This window comes from Nasonia vitripennis (assembly GCF_009193385.2).
Source record: "Nasonia vitripennis strain AsymCx chromosome 2 unlocalized genomic scaffold, Nvit_psr_1.1 chr2_random0006, whole genome shotgun sequence".
Lineage (NCBI taxonomy): Eukaryota > Metazoa > Arthropoda > Insecta > Hymenoptera > Pteromalidae > Nasonia > Nasonia vitripennis.
Window position 1 is genome coordinate 1,271,269 of NW_022279613.1, and position 17,237 is coordinate 1,288,505.

The following is a 17,237-nucleotide window of genomic DNA, read 5'->3' on the forward strand; positions in this document are numbered from 1 at the left end:
CAAAGCGGATTTTTATCTTGAAGCTATAGTGTGACTAAATCTTCTTGGAGTAAGAAATGATTGTCAGTGCAGGTAAGCTAGAATCTGCTGACTAGTTTATAAAAAATAAGATGGTTATACTTTTCAACATTATTATTGTAATGCTTACTTGCCGTCCTTACATTGATAAAAATACAAAAAAACTTTTGTAAACTGTAAACATTTGACAATTTCTTCAAGGATTCCATGACTTTTTATAGGAAAAATTATAATTACAATACTAAGTTAGACTCGTTAGAATGGACACATGACTTATAATTGCCAACATCATAATAACAATAAAAATTAACTTTATTGATTTACTAATTACAAGTGTTTACAATATTTACATTCATCTGGTATCATTTATTCCTGTTTAATTTTAACTCTGTTGTGTGTATGTTTTGAGTTATGTGATTTTAGTTACTAAATCTGTGCTCTCGTGTATGCGCGTGTGTGTGTACTCCGGCGCTTTGTGCGTTCGTGTCTCTATGTGTGTATTTATGTGTTTATATTCTCTCTCTCCCACTCTCTATCTCTCTTTCTCTTTGAATCTTCCTCGTCCTCCTCCGAGTCTCCTGACCTCTATTTCCTGTATCTTTTCTCTTCTCCCTTCTCCCTGTCCCTTTTCTTGTCTTTATTATTCTCTCCTTTTTTTCGTCCCATGTGTACTTTTCTCCTTCTATCTCCGCTACCTATTCCTTTTGGTACATGGCATCTCCCTCTTCATTGTCCTCTTTTTCCTTCCTTCTTTTATTTTTGCCCTCTTCTCCCGTCTCATCTCAATGCTTCTTTCCTTTTAAATATTACCTTTTTAGTGTCCTCTGTTCTTTTGTCCTCTAATTCCTATTCTACGCCTTCCATTATGTCTTCCAACCAGTTTTTCACCAAGTCCTCTTCCGTCCAATTATTCAAGTGTACTATTAGACCTCTTTCCCATAACTTGCACCTGCTCTCACCTTTTCTTTTACCTAATTCATCTGTTCTTCTTTCTCTTATTATCGTCTCTATATTCGACCACTTTCCTTACTCTTCTCATCTCCTTGCTACTTCTTGATCGCCACCCCTTTATTCATTTTTCTTAGCATCCCTTCTCTCATTTCTTCCATTTCTCTCTGCAAACTTGTCATCTTTCCCGTCACCATCTCTACGTCTTCAATCATCTCCTGCAATTTTCTCTTCAGCGCCTCTCTTCTCTCTCTTTCAAATCTCGCTTCAATCTTCCAGTCTTCTACTTCATCTTTCAACTCCCTTATCTCCCTCTCTTTCTTCCTTTCTCCAAAAAACATCTTTTCTTTTTTACTTTTAACTTCTGCTTTCTGTGTTTGTTGTGTTTTTGCTAAAGAACCTGCTGAAAGACCTAAAATAAAATTCAAATATAAAAATTTCCTATCAGCTATATTAGTTTTGGCTACAATACGTTAGCCAAGTACGAAATACCAACGTATAAATTGAATTTCATAAAAAGAAGAGATTCAAATACCACGAAATTTCGGACCATCAAAAAATATATAAGTAGAGCCCAGTCGGAGCGTTTCAAGATTCCTTTTTCCTCGTCCCTATTCATCTTTCCATGTATTTCGTTTTCTACCTCTTCCCTAGTGATTTTCACTTCTCCGACGGATGTAATGAATGACCAAGGATTATCCAACACTACGGGTGATGATCAATGGTCTGGGCAATTAAGAGATGCTTTGGAAGAAACCACAATTTCACGTTTACATATGTGTGTTGCCGGCTCAGTCAAGGCAGGGATCAAGAGTCTTGTCCATGAAAGAGTAAGACGAAGGGGTGGGAGGTATATGAAATAAAGTTGAAAATACTTTAATTAGAAAAGAGAATTATATATATATATATATATAGATATATATTGTGCATAATATACAGAAGATCAAAAACTGATATTTTATTTGGAAAGAGGAATAATCCCCCGGATAACCTTTCGAGAGCACTATGCTCGTTGCATACTAAGTATTCGGACGATTGGTCGGTAGATGAGATCAACAGTTCATTCTATCGGCCTGATTTATGCATCAGAGAGCGAATGACTTCGTCAGCGTAGCGGAGCTCCTTCTATGCCCGAGGCTATCCCTCTCTCCAATGCTTTATACACGCACGCCATCTACCTGCGCTCAGGTAGATTATTACATAGTTGACGCTAGCACTACATGGTCGGTAACTTGCCGATATCGGCAAGTTATCCGTTGCTGCTCTCATACCTACCAGGTAAGGCCGCCGTCTTAGTATCAAATATCTTTATTTTTAGTCCCCAGTTATCTCTGAAAAGCTCTTTTCCTAGCCCCCACATCGAGCTCGTTACTGGTCTTGCCTTTCTCTTACCTTTTTAAACTGTGCCTCTTCTTTCCCATTTTTATTATTTCTATCTGCTTATCTTCCCAGACAAATCTTTCCTGCTTCTTTCCCCTTTTCCCGTTTTTGAATATCATTATATTCGATTCTTCTGTGATCAATTCTAAGCCTTTTCTATATAATTTTCTTAAATTTCTTTAGCATCTGCTTTAACCCTGTTGCATCGTTTGCCACCATCACTACTACTTCCGTCCTTCATTTTTCTTATTGCTTTTCTCACCTCGTTTTCAGTTATTAGCTCTTCTTTTCTTGTAGACTTTCCGTCCTCCTCTGTCCCTGGTTCGCTTACTACCTCCCCTCTCTCTTCATCCTTCCCTAACTGTTCTTTGAAATGTTTGATCTATTTTTCATTTTTTATTGCACTGCTACATCTCATTCTTCTCTTCCTTCTTCTACATTTCACCACTTCCTAGAATTTCTTCCCGGTTATCTAGCTTTCTTACCTCTGCTTTTTTGCTTCTTCATTCTTCGTCCCACCACGAATTTTTCTTCTCAAGGAAACAGCAAGGCCTCAGGGCCGGATAGCATTCCAAATATTGCGTTAAAGCATGCCACTCATGCTTATCCAGAGGTCTTCGTAGACTTCTACAATACATGTCTAGAAGAGGGAACATTTCCCACAAACTGGAAAAAACAGCGACTAGTGCTTCTTCCAAAAGGAAAAAAACCACCCGAGGAGTCCTTATCATACAGACCACTCTGCATGCTGTATACCCACGGGGAAGATTCTGGAACGCATTATCTTCGACAAAATGGATCATTTTATAGAAGAAAAAGGTGGATTGGCGAAACACCAATATGGCTTCAGAAAGAAGCGTTTAACCCTAGACGCAGTTAGTCTAGTGATTGACACTGCACAAACAACGATAGAGGGGAAAAGATGGAAGGGAGGAAAAAAGAAGTACTGCTCCATAGTTAAATTGGATGTCAAAAATGCATTTAATTCGGCCAGATGGAGTAAAATACACAAGGCACTTCGGAATCAGGATGTGCCCTTGTATATAAGAAGGATGATGTCCGACTACTTGAAGGATAGTTACTATTATATGAAACTGAGGACGGTACCAATACATATAAAGTTACAAGAGGCGTCCCCCAAGGGTCAGTACTTGCCCCACCGACTTGGAACATCATGTATGACGGGGTACTTAAGCTACAATTACCTGAAGGAGCAACAGTCGTAGGATTCGCTGACGACATAGCAGTAGTGGTAGTAACGAAACATAAAAAAGAGTTGACAGACATAGCTGAAGAGTCAACCCGTGTAATACACGAATGGCTAATAGAGACGGGATTGGAATGAGTCAGTCACAAAACTGAAGTTATCCTTATTTCCAGTATGAAGAAGATGGAAGAAATCATACTGATAGTAGATGGAAATGAGATCGTTTCTCAACCAACCATCAAATACTTGGGCATCACCATCGATGCAAGTCTAAGATTTAAACAGCATCTGGAAATAGTCAATGATAAAGCAGCAAAAATTGGAGCTGCTCTATCACGATTAAGGCCAATTGTAGGAGGGCCATCTCAGAAGCGAAGGTTACTCTTAGCTAGTGTAACTACATCGATTATGCTTTACGGAGCCCCAATATGGGCAGATGCGATGCGAGTGAAATCGTATGCACGAAAGTTGACTACCATGTATAGGCGAAGTGCACTAGACTGGCGTCCGCTTACTGTACGGTATCGGATGATGCTGCCTGTATCATAGCAGGTATGCTACCCATTGACCTCTTAGCGTTGGAAAGAAAGGACGTATTCAAAGCTAGGAGACGATTCAGTGACAAAAGCCAGAAGGAGATCTGGGATGCCGCAAGAAAGAAGACGATGGCTGAATGGCAAACAACATGGGACGCTAGTGGCAAAGGACGATGGACTCATCACCTTATACCAAGAATAAAGGTCTGGATTGGAAGAAGACATGGTGATGTTAACTACTACCTCACGCAGTTTGCGACCAGGCACGGATGTTTTCAGGCGTACTTGCATCGGTTCAAACTAGACGACCATCCGAACAGCCCAATATGTTCAGATGCAACAGAGGATGTTGAGCACGTCTTTTGCGAGTACTCACGATATCATCAGGAGCGAGAGGATCTTGAGAGTTATCTTCAGATCAGAGTAACTCCTGAGTCGATTACAACGGCTATGCTGACCTCAGAGGATAGATGGTGCGCAGTCAGCAACTATGCAGCAGACATTCTTAAGAAAGTCCGGCAAGACGAAGAAGACAGAAGAAGACGAAGAGGCTGAGTACGTACGTGTGTATGTGCGAAGCAGAAAATGAAGGATGACTATAGTGATGACGACCACATCAACCAGAAGCGGACAAAAGCCCTTCGCCCCCCCCCCTCTCGCGAAGTATTCCCTGGCGGTGGTACCCGAGGGGTTCAGGGGCATATAAGATGGAGTTAGGCACCTTCACCAAGGGTCAATAAAGGCCAAGAGGGCGTTCCTTTTTACGGCTGGGTGTTTTTTTCACATGGCCGTACAGAGGATGGGTTTAGTTGGTGGGAATTCGACTCACGGCTGACATTGTGGATGGGGATGTTTTGACGACTCCATAAACAAGGTTATGCTATGGTCTTTCTAAGACTTTTCTTAATATCTCTTTCTCCGCGAGAAAGAAAAACACCAGAAATATTACGGTATACATACACACATCTACACACATATATGGACATTTTCTAAAAACACTTGATTTGAACTTCTAACACATCAAAAAGTATTTTCTAGAAGTTTTGACGAAACTCAATTTTACTATTACAAAGCTTTCTCTAGAAGGAAGCAATAAAAAAAAAGAGGGATCATTTTTCCTCTGAAGAGAGGAAAAATGATCCCACTCTCATCGGGTGCTAAAAGACTTTGAAAGAAGAGGGAGTGTATGCCTATGTTTTGGTATGCCTATTCACTCTGTGTGTTGAGGTATTTTACGCGTATTCTACATAAATTGGTGGCCACCCTTGGAACTAAATGGTTGCAAAAATGTGTAGCTTATATGGGAAAGTAACAAAAATATTTCTTATGAAATCCCTAGATGTTTAAAATGCTTGTCAATTTTTGTATACATCAAGGGCACTGATATTTATCTTTCAAAAAAGTTAGCGTCGGTTTAAAGCAATATTAATTTCTTACCAAATTATTTTGTATAACTCTCCATATAAGCCAATATATTTTAGCAAACCAACAGTTCTCAATTTTGCCGCCAAAAGTGGCGCTGATAGTAAATTGTGCACAGAGCGAATAGCCTATCTACTTACGTCTATTGCGAATTGATTTTAACCTGTACATTCTTTGAGACAGCAACATTACATAAATGTCAATTTAATAAGTATACAGACAACAAGAGACATCTTATAACACTATATAATTAATGAATTAAAATGTAACTTTCTGAATGATTGTCTATAGTGAATTTAGTAGATGAAATTTCAAAATATGTAAAGAAACTTTATGACAATTTGTGCAATAATAACTTATAAACGTTACAAGAAACAAGAAGTCAAAATTAATGGAACCCTAACCTCAAAAAACTTAATTTATTAATACTTATCTATATAGTCATATCGTCGGTTCTACGAAGAGCAGTACAGTTAAGATTTCCTACGAAGAGTAGTACAGTTCATATTTGCCACGAAGAGTTCTACAGTTCAGATTATTGCGGCGAAGAGTAGTACAGTTCAGATTTTCGCGGCGAAGAGTATTACAGTGCAAATCCTCCCGGGGAAGACACCGAACAAACCATACACCCTAAACAATAGTATATTTCGAAATATATGTGTACCAAAGATGGTAATAACGACTCTTGCAGCTTGACTAGCAGCTGGGATTTTGTTTTTTAACTAATAAAGCCGATCACTAAAGTTAATTCCATGACGTGCATCGGGTGAATTACAATCAATTAAACAAATCTGAATGCAGCCCGTAGAATGTTGTAATAATCATGCAATTTTTTTTTAGGAATAGTGTACATAGGGTTCCATCATGCTATTCTGCTATGCTATACAGCTGCTGTGTCACAGAGGCATTTTTTATGTTCAACGCGTGGCATCAGAGTTCTAGTTGTGGCTTACTATATTTGTTATTATTTTATTCAAAGGTATATCACTGATACGATATCCAATTTCAAATAGTTACCAAAAAATAGTCTTTATTGCGCCCCGGGTAATTTATTACCTAGCTGAGCAAACATTATTTTTTCCGACATTATTGAACAGCAGTCTGAGATCTTGAATTCAAAATGAAAAATTGTCCATAATGACCGTCCCTATAAAAAATGCGTACTATTTGAAATAAGGTAAAATTCGTCGAAAATGGCATCGAAACAAGTGTTTTTAGTATTTTGTCGGATTTTCTCAGACGATTTTCACTCTATTTTAAATTGCTTGTAATTGTCGTGCCCTGTTTTAAATTGTCTAAAATGAGAAAATCCGAGAAAATACTGAAAATTCTTGTTCCAATGGCATTTTCGACGAATTTTACCCCATTTCAAATAGCACGCATTTTTTATAGGGGCGGTCATTTTCGACAATTTTTTTTATTCAAGATCTCGGGCTTAGCTGTTTAGTAATAGCTATTTTTTGGTAACTATTTTGAATTGGATATCGTATCGGTGATACACCTTTGAATAAAATAATAACAAATATAATAAGCCACAACTAGAACTCTGATGCCACATGTCGAAAAGAAAAAATGCCTCTGTAACACTGCGCGCGCTGTAAACGAGGTAGCACAAGAACTGGTGCCAAAACAGCACTGGGTTTGTGCTGTATCGGCTTCGGTTAAACCCTTCTCATGTGGCACGATTGTGTGCAGTAATGTCATGTGTATGTGCTGTATCGATATAATTAAGCGTTTCTCATTCTGCACACGAGTGCTGGTGTCCCTCTAAACTCACTTTTTTCTCCGTGCAGCTACAGCCAAGTAATCAAGTCCTCTTCTAATAATTAAATAGTCTTTACCAATAAGAGCGGTATTTGTCGCAGACTCAGTGGGTCTTTTGATCAAATAGCAATTTGAATATTATCTCGAATGCCTTGAATCAGGGAACACGTAAAATGATAAAGAAAACTACTAGCAAAATCACTACTTTGTGGGAAAAAGTTGAAGAAAATAAGAGTAAACAGCAGTTTGAAAATACTAGGCAATGGATTACGCCAAAACAAGCACCCACCCAAAGATGAGAAAGATTAAACTTGCAGATTATTCAAAAGTTCTACTTTCGAGGTCGTCACTGGTTATTCGGTACAACTAAGTCAAGAATTCTATCTCAGTAATTACTGTATGTCGGAAGTTGATAAAAGATTATAGATTGCCTAAGGCTTATAACTGTAGAATAGCTTTAAGTGAAAAAAAATGTTCTACTTATAAAAACTTTTTTTTTAAATATAAATTGTTGTTCAATTCATTATCCACGCTTGGGCAAGTCCGCGACAAACCTCACTCTATCGTCCTAGATGCAACACTTACGCCATTGTATCAAAATATACTATTGTGTAGGGTGTAGGGTTATTTTTCCGTAGGGTTTGTATGGTGTCTTCTCGGTGCGAAGCTGAACTGTACTCTGTCGCGAGACTCTGAACTGTACTACTGTTCGCCGCAAAAATCTGAACTGTACTACTCTTCACCGTAAAATCTGGACTATACTATTCTTCGCCGCGAAAATCTGAACTGTATCACTCTTCGTAGAAAATCCGAACCATACTACTCTTTGTAGGGACCGACGATATATAATGGCACAAAGCCGTCATGCGTGCCGAGTATTCATGCTTTTAGTGTGCCTCGCACGCGCTGTTATCTGCGGGTGCTTATACTTATATAAGAGTGCTTCTGAGTTATCTATTGGTGTTCTTTACTCACTAATATGGGCAATTGCCTTAAAATAGCCTAATTTTACAATTTTTAAATTAATGCCTGAAAAGAATGATTTTTAAATCAAGGTAGTATCAAAACAAAACAAATATCGATCTCACTTTTTTGCGAATGTAAATAAATATCAAAAATATCACTTACCATAGAATACCGTTGTAAAATGGTTATTTTATTTTAGATAAATAAAATTTATAATGTTTACAGATGCGAGAGAAAATCTAATGACAAGGTATCAGAAATTAGATGATTATGCATCTAATTTGTTACCACGGACACTGTTAAAACCATATCAATAACCTTTCATTACTGCAAAGTTTTTTCAAGATGTATCTTTTTAAACAGTTTTTAATAAGTTACTTTTTTTGTCTTCTATTACAATCATTGAAAATTGTAGTCGAAGCTCAAAATATTCAACAGTGCCCAAATCCGACAGAAATATCTCCATGCACTTGCAGTATAAAAAAAAATGGTTTAGATGTAATCTGTGAATTTACTGACTTTAATCATATAAGTAAAGCAATGGATGGTCTTAAAGGACGACAAAATTCAATCATATTTTATTTAAAATTAAGGCACAACAATATGCCAAAATTACAGGGTTTTGTATTCCTAGGCTTAGACATACATCATCTTACGATTCATAATAGCAGTCTTGCCGTTGTTGAAGAAACTTCTTTATCATCTATTGGTAAGTTATTTAAATTTAATAAATTTTTAATTTTAATAAAAAAGGTTTACGCCAATCTGGCAACTATAAATCGGGTTATATAGTTCGATTCGGCATACACGACTTTGAAACAGTCTGTGATAGTCGGCCCAAGCGCGAGCAAATAGCATATTGTCGCCATTATATGTGTAAGCTTACTCTAACGAAAATAACCTGCACAGATACCTACAAAATTTTTTACAAACATTGTTGTATGCCAACATACAGGTAATGTGCAGGATTATGTGTAAGATAATGTACATGAACGTCTGTAAGTAGACCAGTTGATAGTTCAGCAGAATGACATGCAGAAAACATCATGCATTAAATCCTAAAGAAAACCTACATGCAGTGTGCACGTTGGTTTACAGTCATCCTGCAAGGATTCCTGCAAAACATTCGCGAAATATCTGACATTCACTTATGAAATAAATGTGCAGAAATTTTCGCAGAACTTTCTGCAGACGTCTCTGCATATAGAGAGAGATATTAGATTTCTTTATTCATGACTAAGGGCTCTGAAGTCCTATATAGCCAAGTTCAGATTAATTTACAAGTCAGTATACAGGTTTTCTTGGTTCATATAGGGCTCGCAGGCCCCGTACATTTACAAAAAGTTTCATAAAAAGACCATCTTATCTCTCTATATTAATAAAAAATCTTCGCCGCCGCCGCCGTTTCAGAAATTAGTTTCATGTCAATTTGGGTGATTGGGTTAAAATTATGCCCTTTTTCACGTCATTTTTAACCCAAATTTCATTATTGGGTTAATAATGAATGATTTTTACTTAATTTTACTGTTTCTGGCTCCCCCTCATATTGGGTTATTAGTTATACTTATTTGGGCAACCTATGATATATATTTTACCCTTTTTCGCTTCGCTTGCCAATGCCCCATTTGGATATAATATGATATGATTAATTATTATCTATTAATTTACTAAATATGCAATTCAGAAAGTACTGACAGATTTTCACACCACCCAAGGGGTACTGCCATGAACACACTGTAAATTTAGTGGAGTATGCTGTTGGTGTTTTTTTTTTAATATTTTGTTAATAAACATCAGCAATGTGTTTTTCTTAAATATAATTACTAACATTTATTACTCTTTATATAAGTTGCTTAACATTTATATTTTTACATTTATTATGTGTTTTTATACAATGTTTATTAGACTTATTATTAGAGTAAAATGTTTTTTAGTATTAAATTTATTTAATTTTGGTTATTAATTTATTAAGAGAAAAGTGGTATCCCCAGTAGGCCTATTCTACTCTTATAATTTACATTATAAAACTTTAGCTTGCATTTAAAATATACTTTAAAAAAAAAAAACTAGCGCGCCACGCCGCCCGACGCTTGCACTTCGCGTTCGTAATGCCTGTCGATGCTTATACAGTATTATCCTGGTTTTTTTTCAATATTGTTGTCAAAGTTTTGATTGGTATTCTTCTGGCGGTCATCAACACTATCGTCAAAACTACTGGAAAATTAGTAACTTATTTGTATTTGTATCAATTATTTATTTTTGTTTGTAGATATTCTTAAAATATATCTTATTTTAATTTTATTCTATTGTAATTTCAGATAAATAATACAACACTTTTGTATCGCAGTTTTCAAGAGGAAGTAAACAAAAGGATGATATTTCGTTTGTAGGATTTCAATTAGAATATTAGAAAATTGATTGTTTAGGTATTTAGCATAGTTTAGAGGGATGTAGTAAGCTACTTAGAGCTTTTCTTCAATCTAAGCAATTTTCATTATTGAGTTTAGATTTTTCTAGTTCAGTATATACACTTGGATTTTGAAAGTGAATTGTACTGATTCAGCTTAAAAGATTTAATTAATATAGCGTACGTCGTTATATGATGCGAAGTTACACGGATTGTATTCGGCGATTACGTATTTCCTAAATTATGCATTTTTTATAATTTAATTAAAACGTGGTTTCACTGCCGTACGTACCATTCATTGACATATGCATTTTATAAGTACTTCTATCAGTAATTTTTAAAGATTCGTCGCCTACGATAAATGGCTCAAAATATTCCCAATTTTCATAAACATGATTTACAATTTTAGCTTTAACTTTCATATAATTTTCTTCCGTATTAAACAAAAAATACGAAAAGCAACGAAATAAGCAATTGCTATATCCAATAATTTTTTTGTTGTTATTTTACATTTTTACATTTTATTGGATATTCTGTCTATTTGCTATGTCAAAATTTTATTGATTGAAAATACTTAACTTTCAATGTTAAGTATGGTTCTCTTTATCTCTTTTTTCCTCTTTCTCTCTCTCTCTCCTTCTCTCTTTCCTCTCTTTCAAATGATTGCAGCCTGGATTTAGTATCCCGCACAATAATTTATACATAAAAAGTTGCAATTTAATTTTGAATTCAGTTTTATAGGAATAACCAAAATATTTGTGCATACAGGGTGATTCTAAAACAATACAACATTTATATACCATCGTGATCAGCGTAAACAACTGAGTATAGGGGAATTAGTCCGAAAAATTTTTCTCCACTTTTCAATTTCCCAGTCAAGAAAGAAAAATCCCCCCACCACAGCGCCGAACGAAAAAGTGCGTGAGGGGAAGTGAGCGCGGCGGCCGCAGCGCCGTTGCTAAGGAGGTCGGCGGCGGCGAACGGAGTAACAAAGAGAGCCGAAGAGATCGAAAAGCGCAATTCTTTCGCAAAGTCTGACGATCTGCATGTGCGAATGATTTTTGTTCAACTGACAGAACTAATTTTAATAAATTTTCCAGAGACTTAAGGCCCTTCGACATACTGGCAAATCACACGAGAAACACTTTTCGCGGGCCTATCAGCGGGACTTTATGCGGATTTTTCGGCTGTACTGTCCGCGGGCCTATCAGCAGAACTCTTTGCGGAGCTTTTGCGGCGCTTTTCGCGGGCAAATTAGCGGGACTTGCTGCGGCTCCTTTCGCGGGACTGTCAGCGGAACTTAATAAGGTACTTTTTGCAGTTCTTTCCGCGGGACTATAAGTGAAACTTTATGCGAAGCTTTCGGCTTACAGCCAAAAGCTCCACATAAAGTCCTGCTGATAGGTTCACATAACGTCCTGCCGAAATCTTCGCATAAAGTCTTGCTAATAGGCCCGCGAAAAGTACTGCAGAAAGCTCCGCATAAAGTCCCGCTGATAGGCCTGCATAAAGTCTCACAGGAAGTACCGCATAATTTATTCGATAGATGAACTAAAATCAATTGTTCACAATGGGATTCGTTAGTGTTGATTAATTGAATATTGTATAAAGAATAGATTTTAACAAATTTAGATCATAAAATTCGTCAATTGGTTGTTCCTATAGATAAAATCAAAGATATTTTAGAAGAAGCACGTGATTCGCCATCTGGAGAACATTTCCGAGTAAACAAAACTCTAGATAAAATTAGAAAAAGATTTTATTGGGCTACTTGCAAAAGAGACGTAGAAAATTGGTGTAAATCCTTTGAAGTTTGCATTGAAAAAAAATATTCTCCAGATAAAGACCATGGTGAGATGAAGATTTACAATTCAGGAGTTCCATTCGAAAGACTTAAAATGGATATTTTAAGCCCCTTTCCACTTTCTTCTTTAGGCAATAAATACCTCTTAGTTGTGATAGACTCTTTCTCGAAGTGGGTTGAAGGTTTTCCTCTCTCTAATATGAGAACATAAACTATTGCTGAGATTTCCTTTGATTGGATTGTTTGTAGATATGGGCTACCTTTAGAAGTAAATACTGATCAAGGGACAAATTTCGATTCGAAATTGATTAAAAATTTATCTGAGTTGTTAGGAATTAAAAAGACAAAAACATCACCATTACACCCACAATCAAACGGATAAGTTGAAAGACAACACTACTTTGCTATCTCTCAAAATACATACATCAGAAAGACTGGGATCGTTGGGTTTTACTATTTCTGTTAGCTTACGGGTACTTCAAACATGCGATGACCGGAGCTACTCCAGCTGAGATGTACACCGGTTTTGATCTAAGGCTTCCTTTGGACTTGATTTGAGGGTGTCTATCAGAGGAGGTCACAGGCTTTAGAGGAAACTCAGTGAGATCCATAAAATGGTACGAGACCGGATTGACTCACGATCGGCAAAGACGAAGTCTTGGTATGACAAACGAGCTCTCAACGTTGAATATTCCCAATGCCAAAAAGTTTGGTTCTTAAACCCTCGAACAACTAACGGAAAAGCACCAAAACTAGAGTTGAATTGGGAGTACCTTAGGAGGTTGTGAGAAAAATCAATGACTTCGGCTATTGTATTCGTCGTTTACTAAGACATAAATCCAAGAAAGTGAACATCAATCGTCTTGGGACTTACACTGACAAGAGTGAGTTGTGAGAGAGATACCCGTTAATGAAGACTGCTTTGCTCACGGTTCTTTTGAGCTGTGGTTTTTCCTGTGAGCGTGAAGGTAAATACCAGAGCAGGGACTTGAGGTGAGGTTCCACGGCACGTCAACTTCCCCCTTTTGTCTGAAGACCGATTACGACCAACCCAATGATGAGGAAATAAAAAGGATGATTAAAGTAGATTGTTCAAGAGACAGGTCCGTCTTAGTCTTGTCAAGTGATTATTTGAATAGCGTCTGTAAGCATTGCTTGGTAACTTGATGCCTAGGATGCGTCAAGGTAGAGGATGTTGGTGTCAGTTCCTGTGAGTCATCATTGGATTGTAAGAGAATCAACCCGCTTGAAGGATGAATGGTTATGATTGTCGGGACGACAAAATGAAAAGGAGAAGGCAATGTTGTGACCGAGCCTAAACGTTGCGCGATTCGACGAACACCGAGAATCGCGCATAGCGACCCTTAGCAACGAGATCGTGGATATTGTTGTTTCAGTTCAGTCTGGTTCTGTCAGTTGTTGAGAACAGTTGTTTACGTTAGAATAAAGAGTCTGAGTTCAAGTGTGCTTTTCTATAAATACGTGTTGTTAATCTCTTATCTTGAAACCGAATATGACAATATACATCAGTATGACATAAATTCATAGAGAGTAACTTTAACGATGCGCAACGACACCCCTATAAGAGGAAGCAAAAGTTTTGAGAAATATCGTTCTTTACATTTTAGCTCTTTACTTGAAAACCGCTAAAATTTTGAAGCATTTGACTACATTGTTTTAGAGAGATAAGTAATCGAAAAATTTTCAAAAAAAAATTGAAACCTTGATATCTTAAGAACCATAGGGGTTTGAAAACTGCGCAATGAACTTAGCCAAAACAGATAAAATATCTACTTTTTCCCAAAATGTCAAGTGCAATAAGGCATTTTTGCGTCCATAATCAAGGCACAAAAAACTCATTTTTTTCAGTTTTCGATTTATTACTAAAAAAATAAGTAATCAAATCACTTGAAATTTTAATGAGATAAGGTTTGACACATGACCCATCGACATGATTGTTTTTACGAGTTTATGACGTTTAGTTTCAGAGATATGAATTTAAAAAAAAAATCATCTTTTTCATTTTATTTGCCAAGCAAAGCGGTCGATCCGGAGGACCTTTTACAAAACCCTTAGGAAAATAATGTGCAGAGATCTGTGCATATATTAGATCGATCTCTGTAGAGTTTTTACACAGATCTTTGCACAATTCTCCTCGGTGGAAAAAGCCAACGTTTGAAGCTGATGGGTATCAATGTGATACACCATTGAAGTAAATAAGAAAACTTATCGATTTGAGTAGTAAATCTTTTATTGATATCGAGTGGCTCTTCAATCGTTGGCTTTTTCTACCAGGGAGAATTAGAAGCAATATTTTGTAAAAAGTAACGTTAGGCTTTTGAAAGATTTCAAGCAGAGCATTCGAAGCTGAAATCTTACGGAAAATATTACAAAAAAAAGCTTCTTCAAAGCTTACCTCGAAAATTACATGAAAAATAAAACAATTATTCCGAGTAAGGTTATAGAAATCTTTCGAAAACTTGAGAAACCCAACTGGAACCTTACAAGTCCCTATTTTAGATTCTTAAATAATTTGTTAAAACTCTGGATGCTCCGAGCGTACTTTTTTTATTCTAGCTTCACTCAAAAAATCGTACTAAGTTCAAGATCTGTAATATTTCATTAAATTATATTACCAAACAGTCAAGAAAGCTGCAATCTTTCTGTAATGTTCTATTATTGCATAAGCTTCCGTGGATACATAATTACGTAAAACATCATTTCGAGATTCTAATTAAGCGATATCATTTGACGAGTTATCAAAAGCGTATACGTCCACATAGCACGAAACGATTGAGAAACGTTAAACGTTGAATTTGAAGTTTACCGAAGTTTTAGAAACGTTTCTAAAACGTGGAAATGTCCGCTTTTGTTGGAAAAGTTACATTGTCAGAACGTTTCTGAAACGTTTCCTAGATTTGAATTTAGTAAAAAATATCAAAAGTAATAATTTATACTACCACCTTCCCCGAGAATTCCTACCTTACCACCCTAAATGCTACACTTTTCGATGTAGACACCAGAGCACTACTTCACAGCTTGTGGTTTACTAGACGCCACCTAGATGATGTAACTGTAATCATTAGTACGATAGTTTCAGTACGTTAACAAAGTTTTTAAAACGTTGATTTAACGTTGCCGGAACGTATATAAACTTAACAAAAAAATGTTATTTTATCCTTCGAAACGTATTAAAAGCGTTGTTGAAAGGTTTCTCAATCGTTGTGAGCAACTTTTGAGAAACGTCGCTACAACGCTTGGAAAACGTGGATTATATTTCCGAACGAAAAATTTTTTTTCAAGTTTGTTGGAAACGTGTCTTAAACATTTGCTTACGTTTTAGAAACGTTTCTGGAACGTTCAGAAACTTCAGATTCAACGTTTTAAGGTTCAAATACAACATTTGAGAAACGTTTCTTAAACGTGTTATGTGGGCAAGATTCCAAATAAATTCGTATTGGAAGATTACGGGGAATATTGGTTCGAGATTTCGAGCAATATTTTGTGAGGGATTACTCAAAGATTTTGAAAGATTTCAATGCAACGTGATTCTCGAAACATTCTTCAATCAGCCAAGAATGCTAACTGTAATCTGGCTCACTCAGAAAGTTCACGATGAGGAATAATGTTTCAACATTCTAAGCAATATTTTGTAAAAGGTTACAGAAATATTTCAAAAGATTCCAATTCAACGTTATATACGAAACATTTTTCAACCACTCAATAAAGCTGACAGTAATGTTTTCAGACTTCTTGTTGAAATATTTGACGTTGTATTCAAATAATCTTAAGCGAATAATTACCTTTATTTTTTAGAAACAACTCTAGAAAGATTCGAAGAAATAGTTTGTGAAAGGTTGTTCTTATCACCGCAAAAGATTTTAGGGAAGCATTTCTGAAATATTACCATAACTATTGTTGTAAGTTCCGTGTAATCTTAATGGTAGCTTATGTAATATTACCTGAAAACGTTCTATGATCTCATGTGTAAATATTTTTTGATAGGTTACTATAATATTCAACGAAGCTTCCAGGTAACGTGTTTTTGTTATACTAATAAAAGTTACAATAAAGTTATCAAGCTTATGGGAAGGATTAAATAAAATCTTCCTTGAAAGTTTAACTTGGAAGCTTTCAATACTATGTGGACTAGATCATCTTGAAATTACATCGATTATCGATTCCAACTCGTCGCTCCCTACGAAGACTAGCACGTTTCCAATCCCTTTGGAAGAGTAGCACTTTTCACAACCTTACCGCGAAGAATAGCTCGTTTTACGTCTTTGCCGCGAAAACTAGTACGTTTTACGGAAACAGTTACGGTTTCGGGGCTTTATGCTTAAAAAATTGATGATATATTTATATGAACGCTAAAGTGGTACAAAGTAACATTCAGATGCAACGAGTCAGCTAGTACAAAAATTATTAAATTATCATAACCGTTTCTCATACTAAAAAGATAATTAGTTTGAGTCATGAATCGTGCTAGTCTTCGCAGCGAATACCACAAGTACTAGTTTACGTAAGATCTGAAATTTAGGGAGCAACGAACTGTAGTTTTTGTATAAATATTTGTCGATCTTTATCAATTTTTATTAATTTATATCGCTTTTTATCGAGCTGTAATACAGAAAATGGAATTCGAATTCAGAATTTAAGTCAAAGAAAAATCGGTAAGACTCGGTTTTCCATTCATTTTACATGCATGGAAAGTGGCCTTTTTCGTGCACGTATGATGGAAATACTATATTTATTAGACAAAAAATAAAAATAACAAGTGCAGCA

The 17,237-nt window shown here is 36.2% G+C and overlaps 1 protein-coding gene across 41 annotated transcripts in view; it reads left to right on the top strand.

Annotated features, from left to right (window-relative positions):
- The window catches only part of LOC100117118 (leucine-rich repeat-containing G-protein coupled receptor 4), a 722,517-nt gene that overhangs the window by 171,472 nt on the left and 533,808 nt on the right, over nt 1-17,237 (top strand). For 38 of the 41 annotated variants that reach the window (XR_004345193.1, XR_004345192.1, XR_004345199.1 and 35 more), the window contains one exon: nt 8,467-8,950. The exons of the other annotated variants lie outside the window; for them this stretch is intronic. Coding sequence is in view for 27 of the 38 variants with exons in the window: in XM_031925169.2 (XP_031781029.1) it covers nt 8,587-8,950 (364 nt within the window). In the remaining 11 variants the exon portion in view is untranslated. The remainder of the gene's footprint in view (nt 1-8,466; nt 8,951-17,237) is intronic. 41 annotated transcript variants of the gene reach the window in all.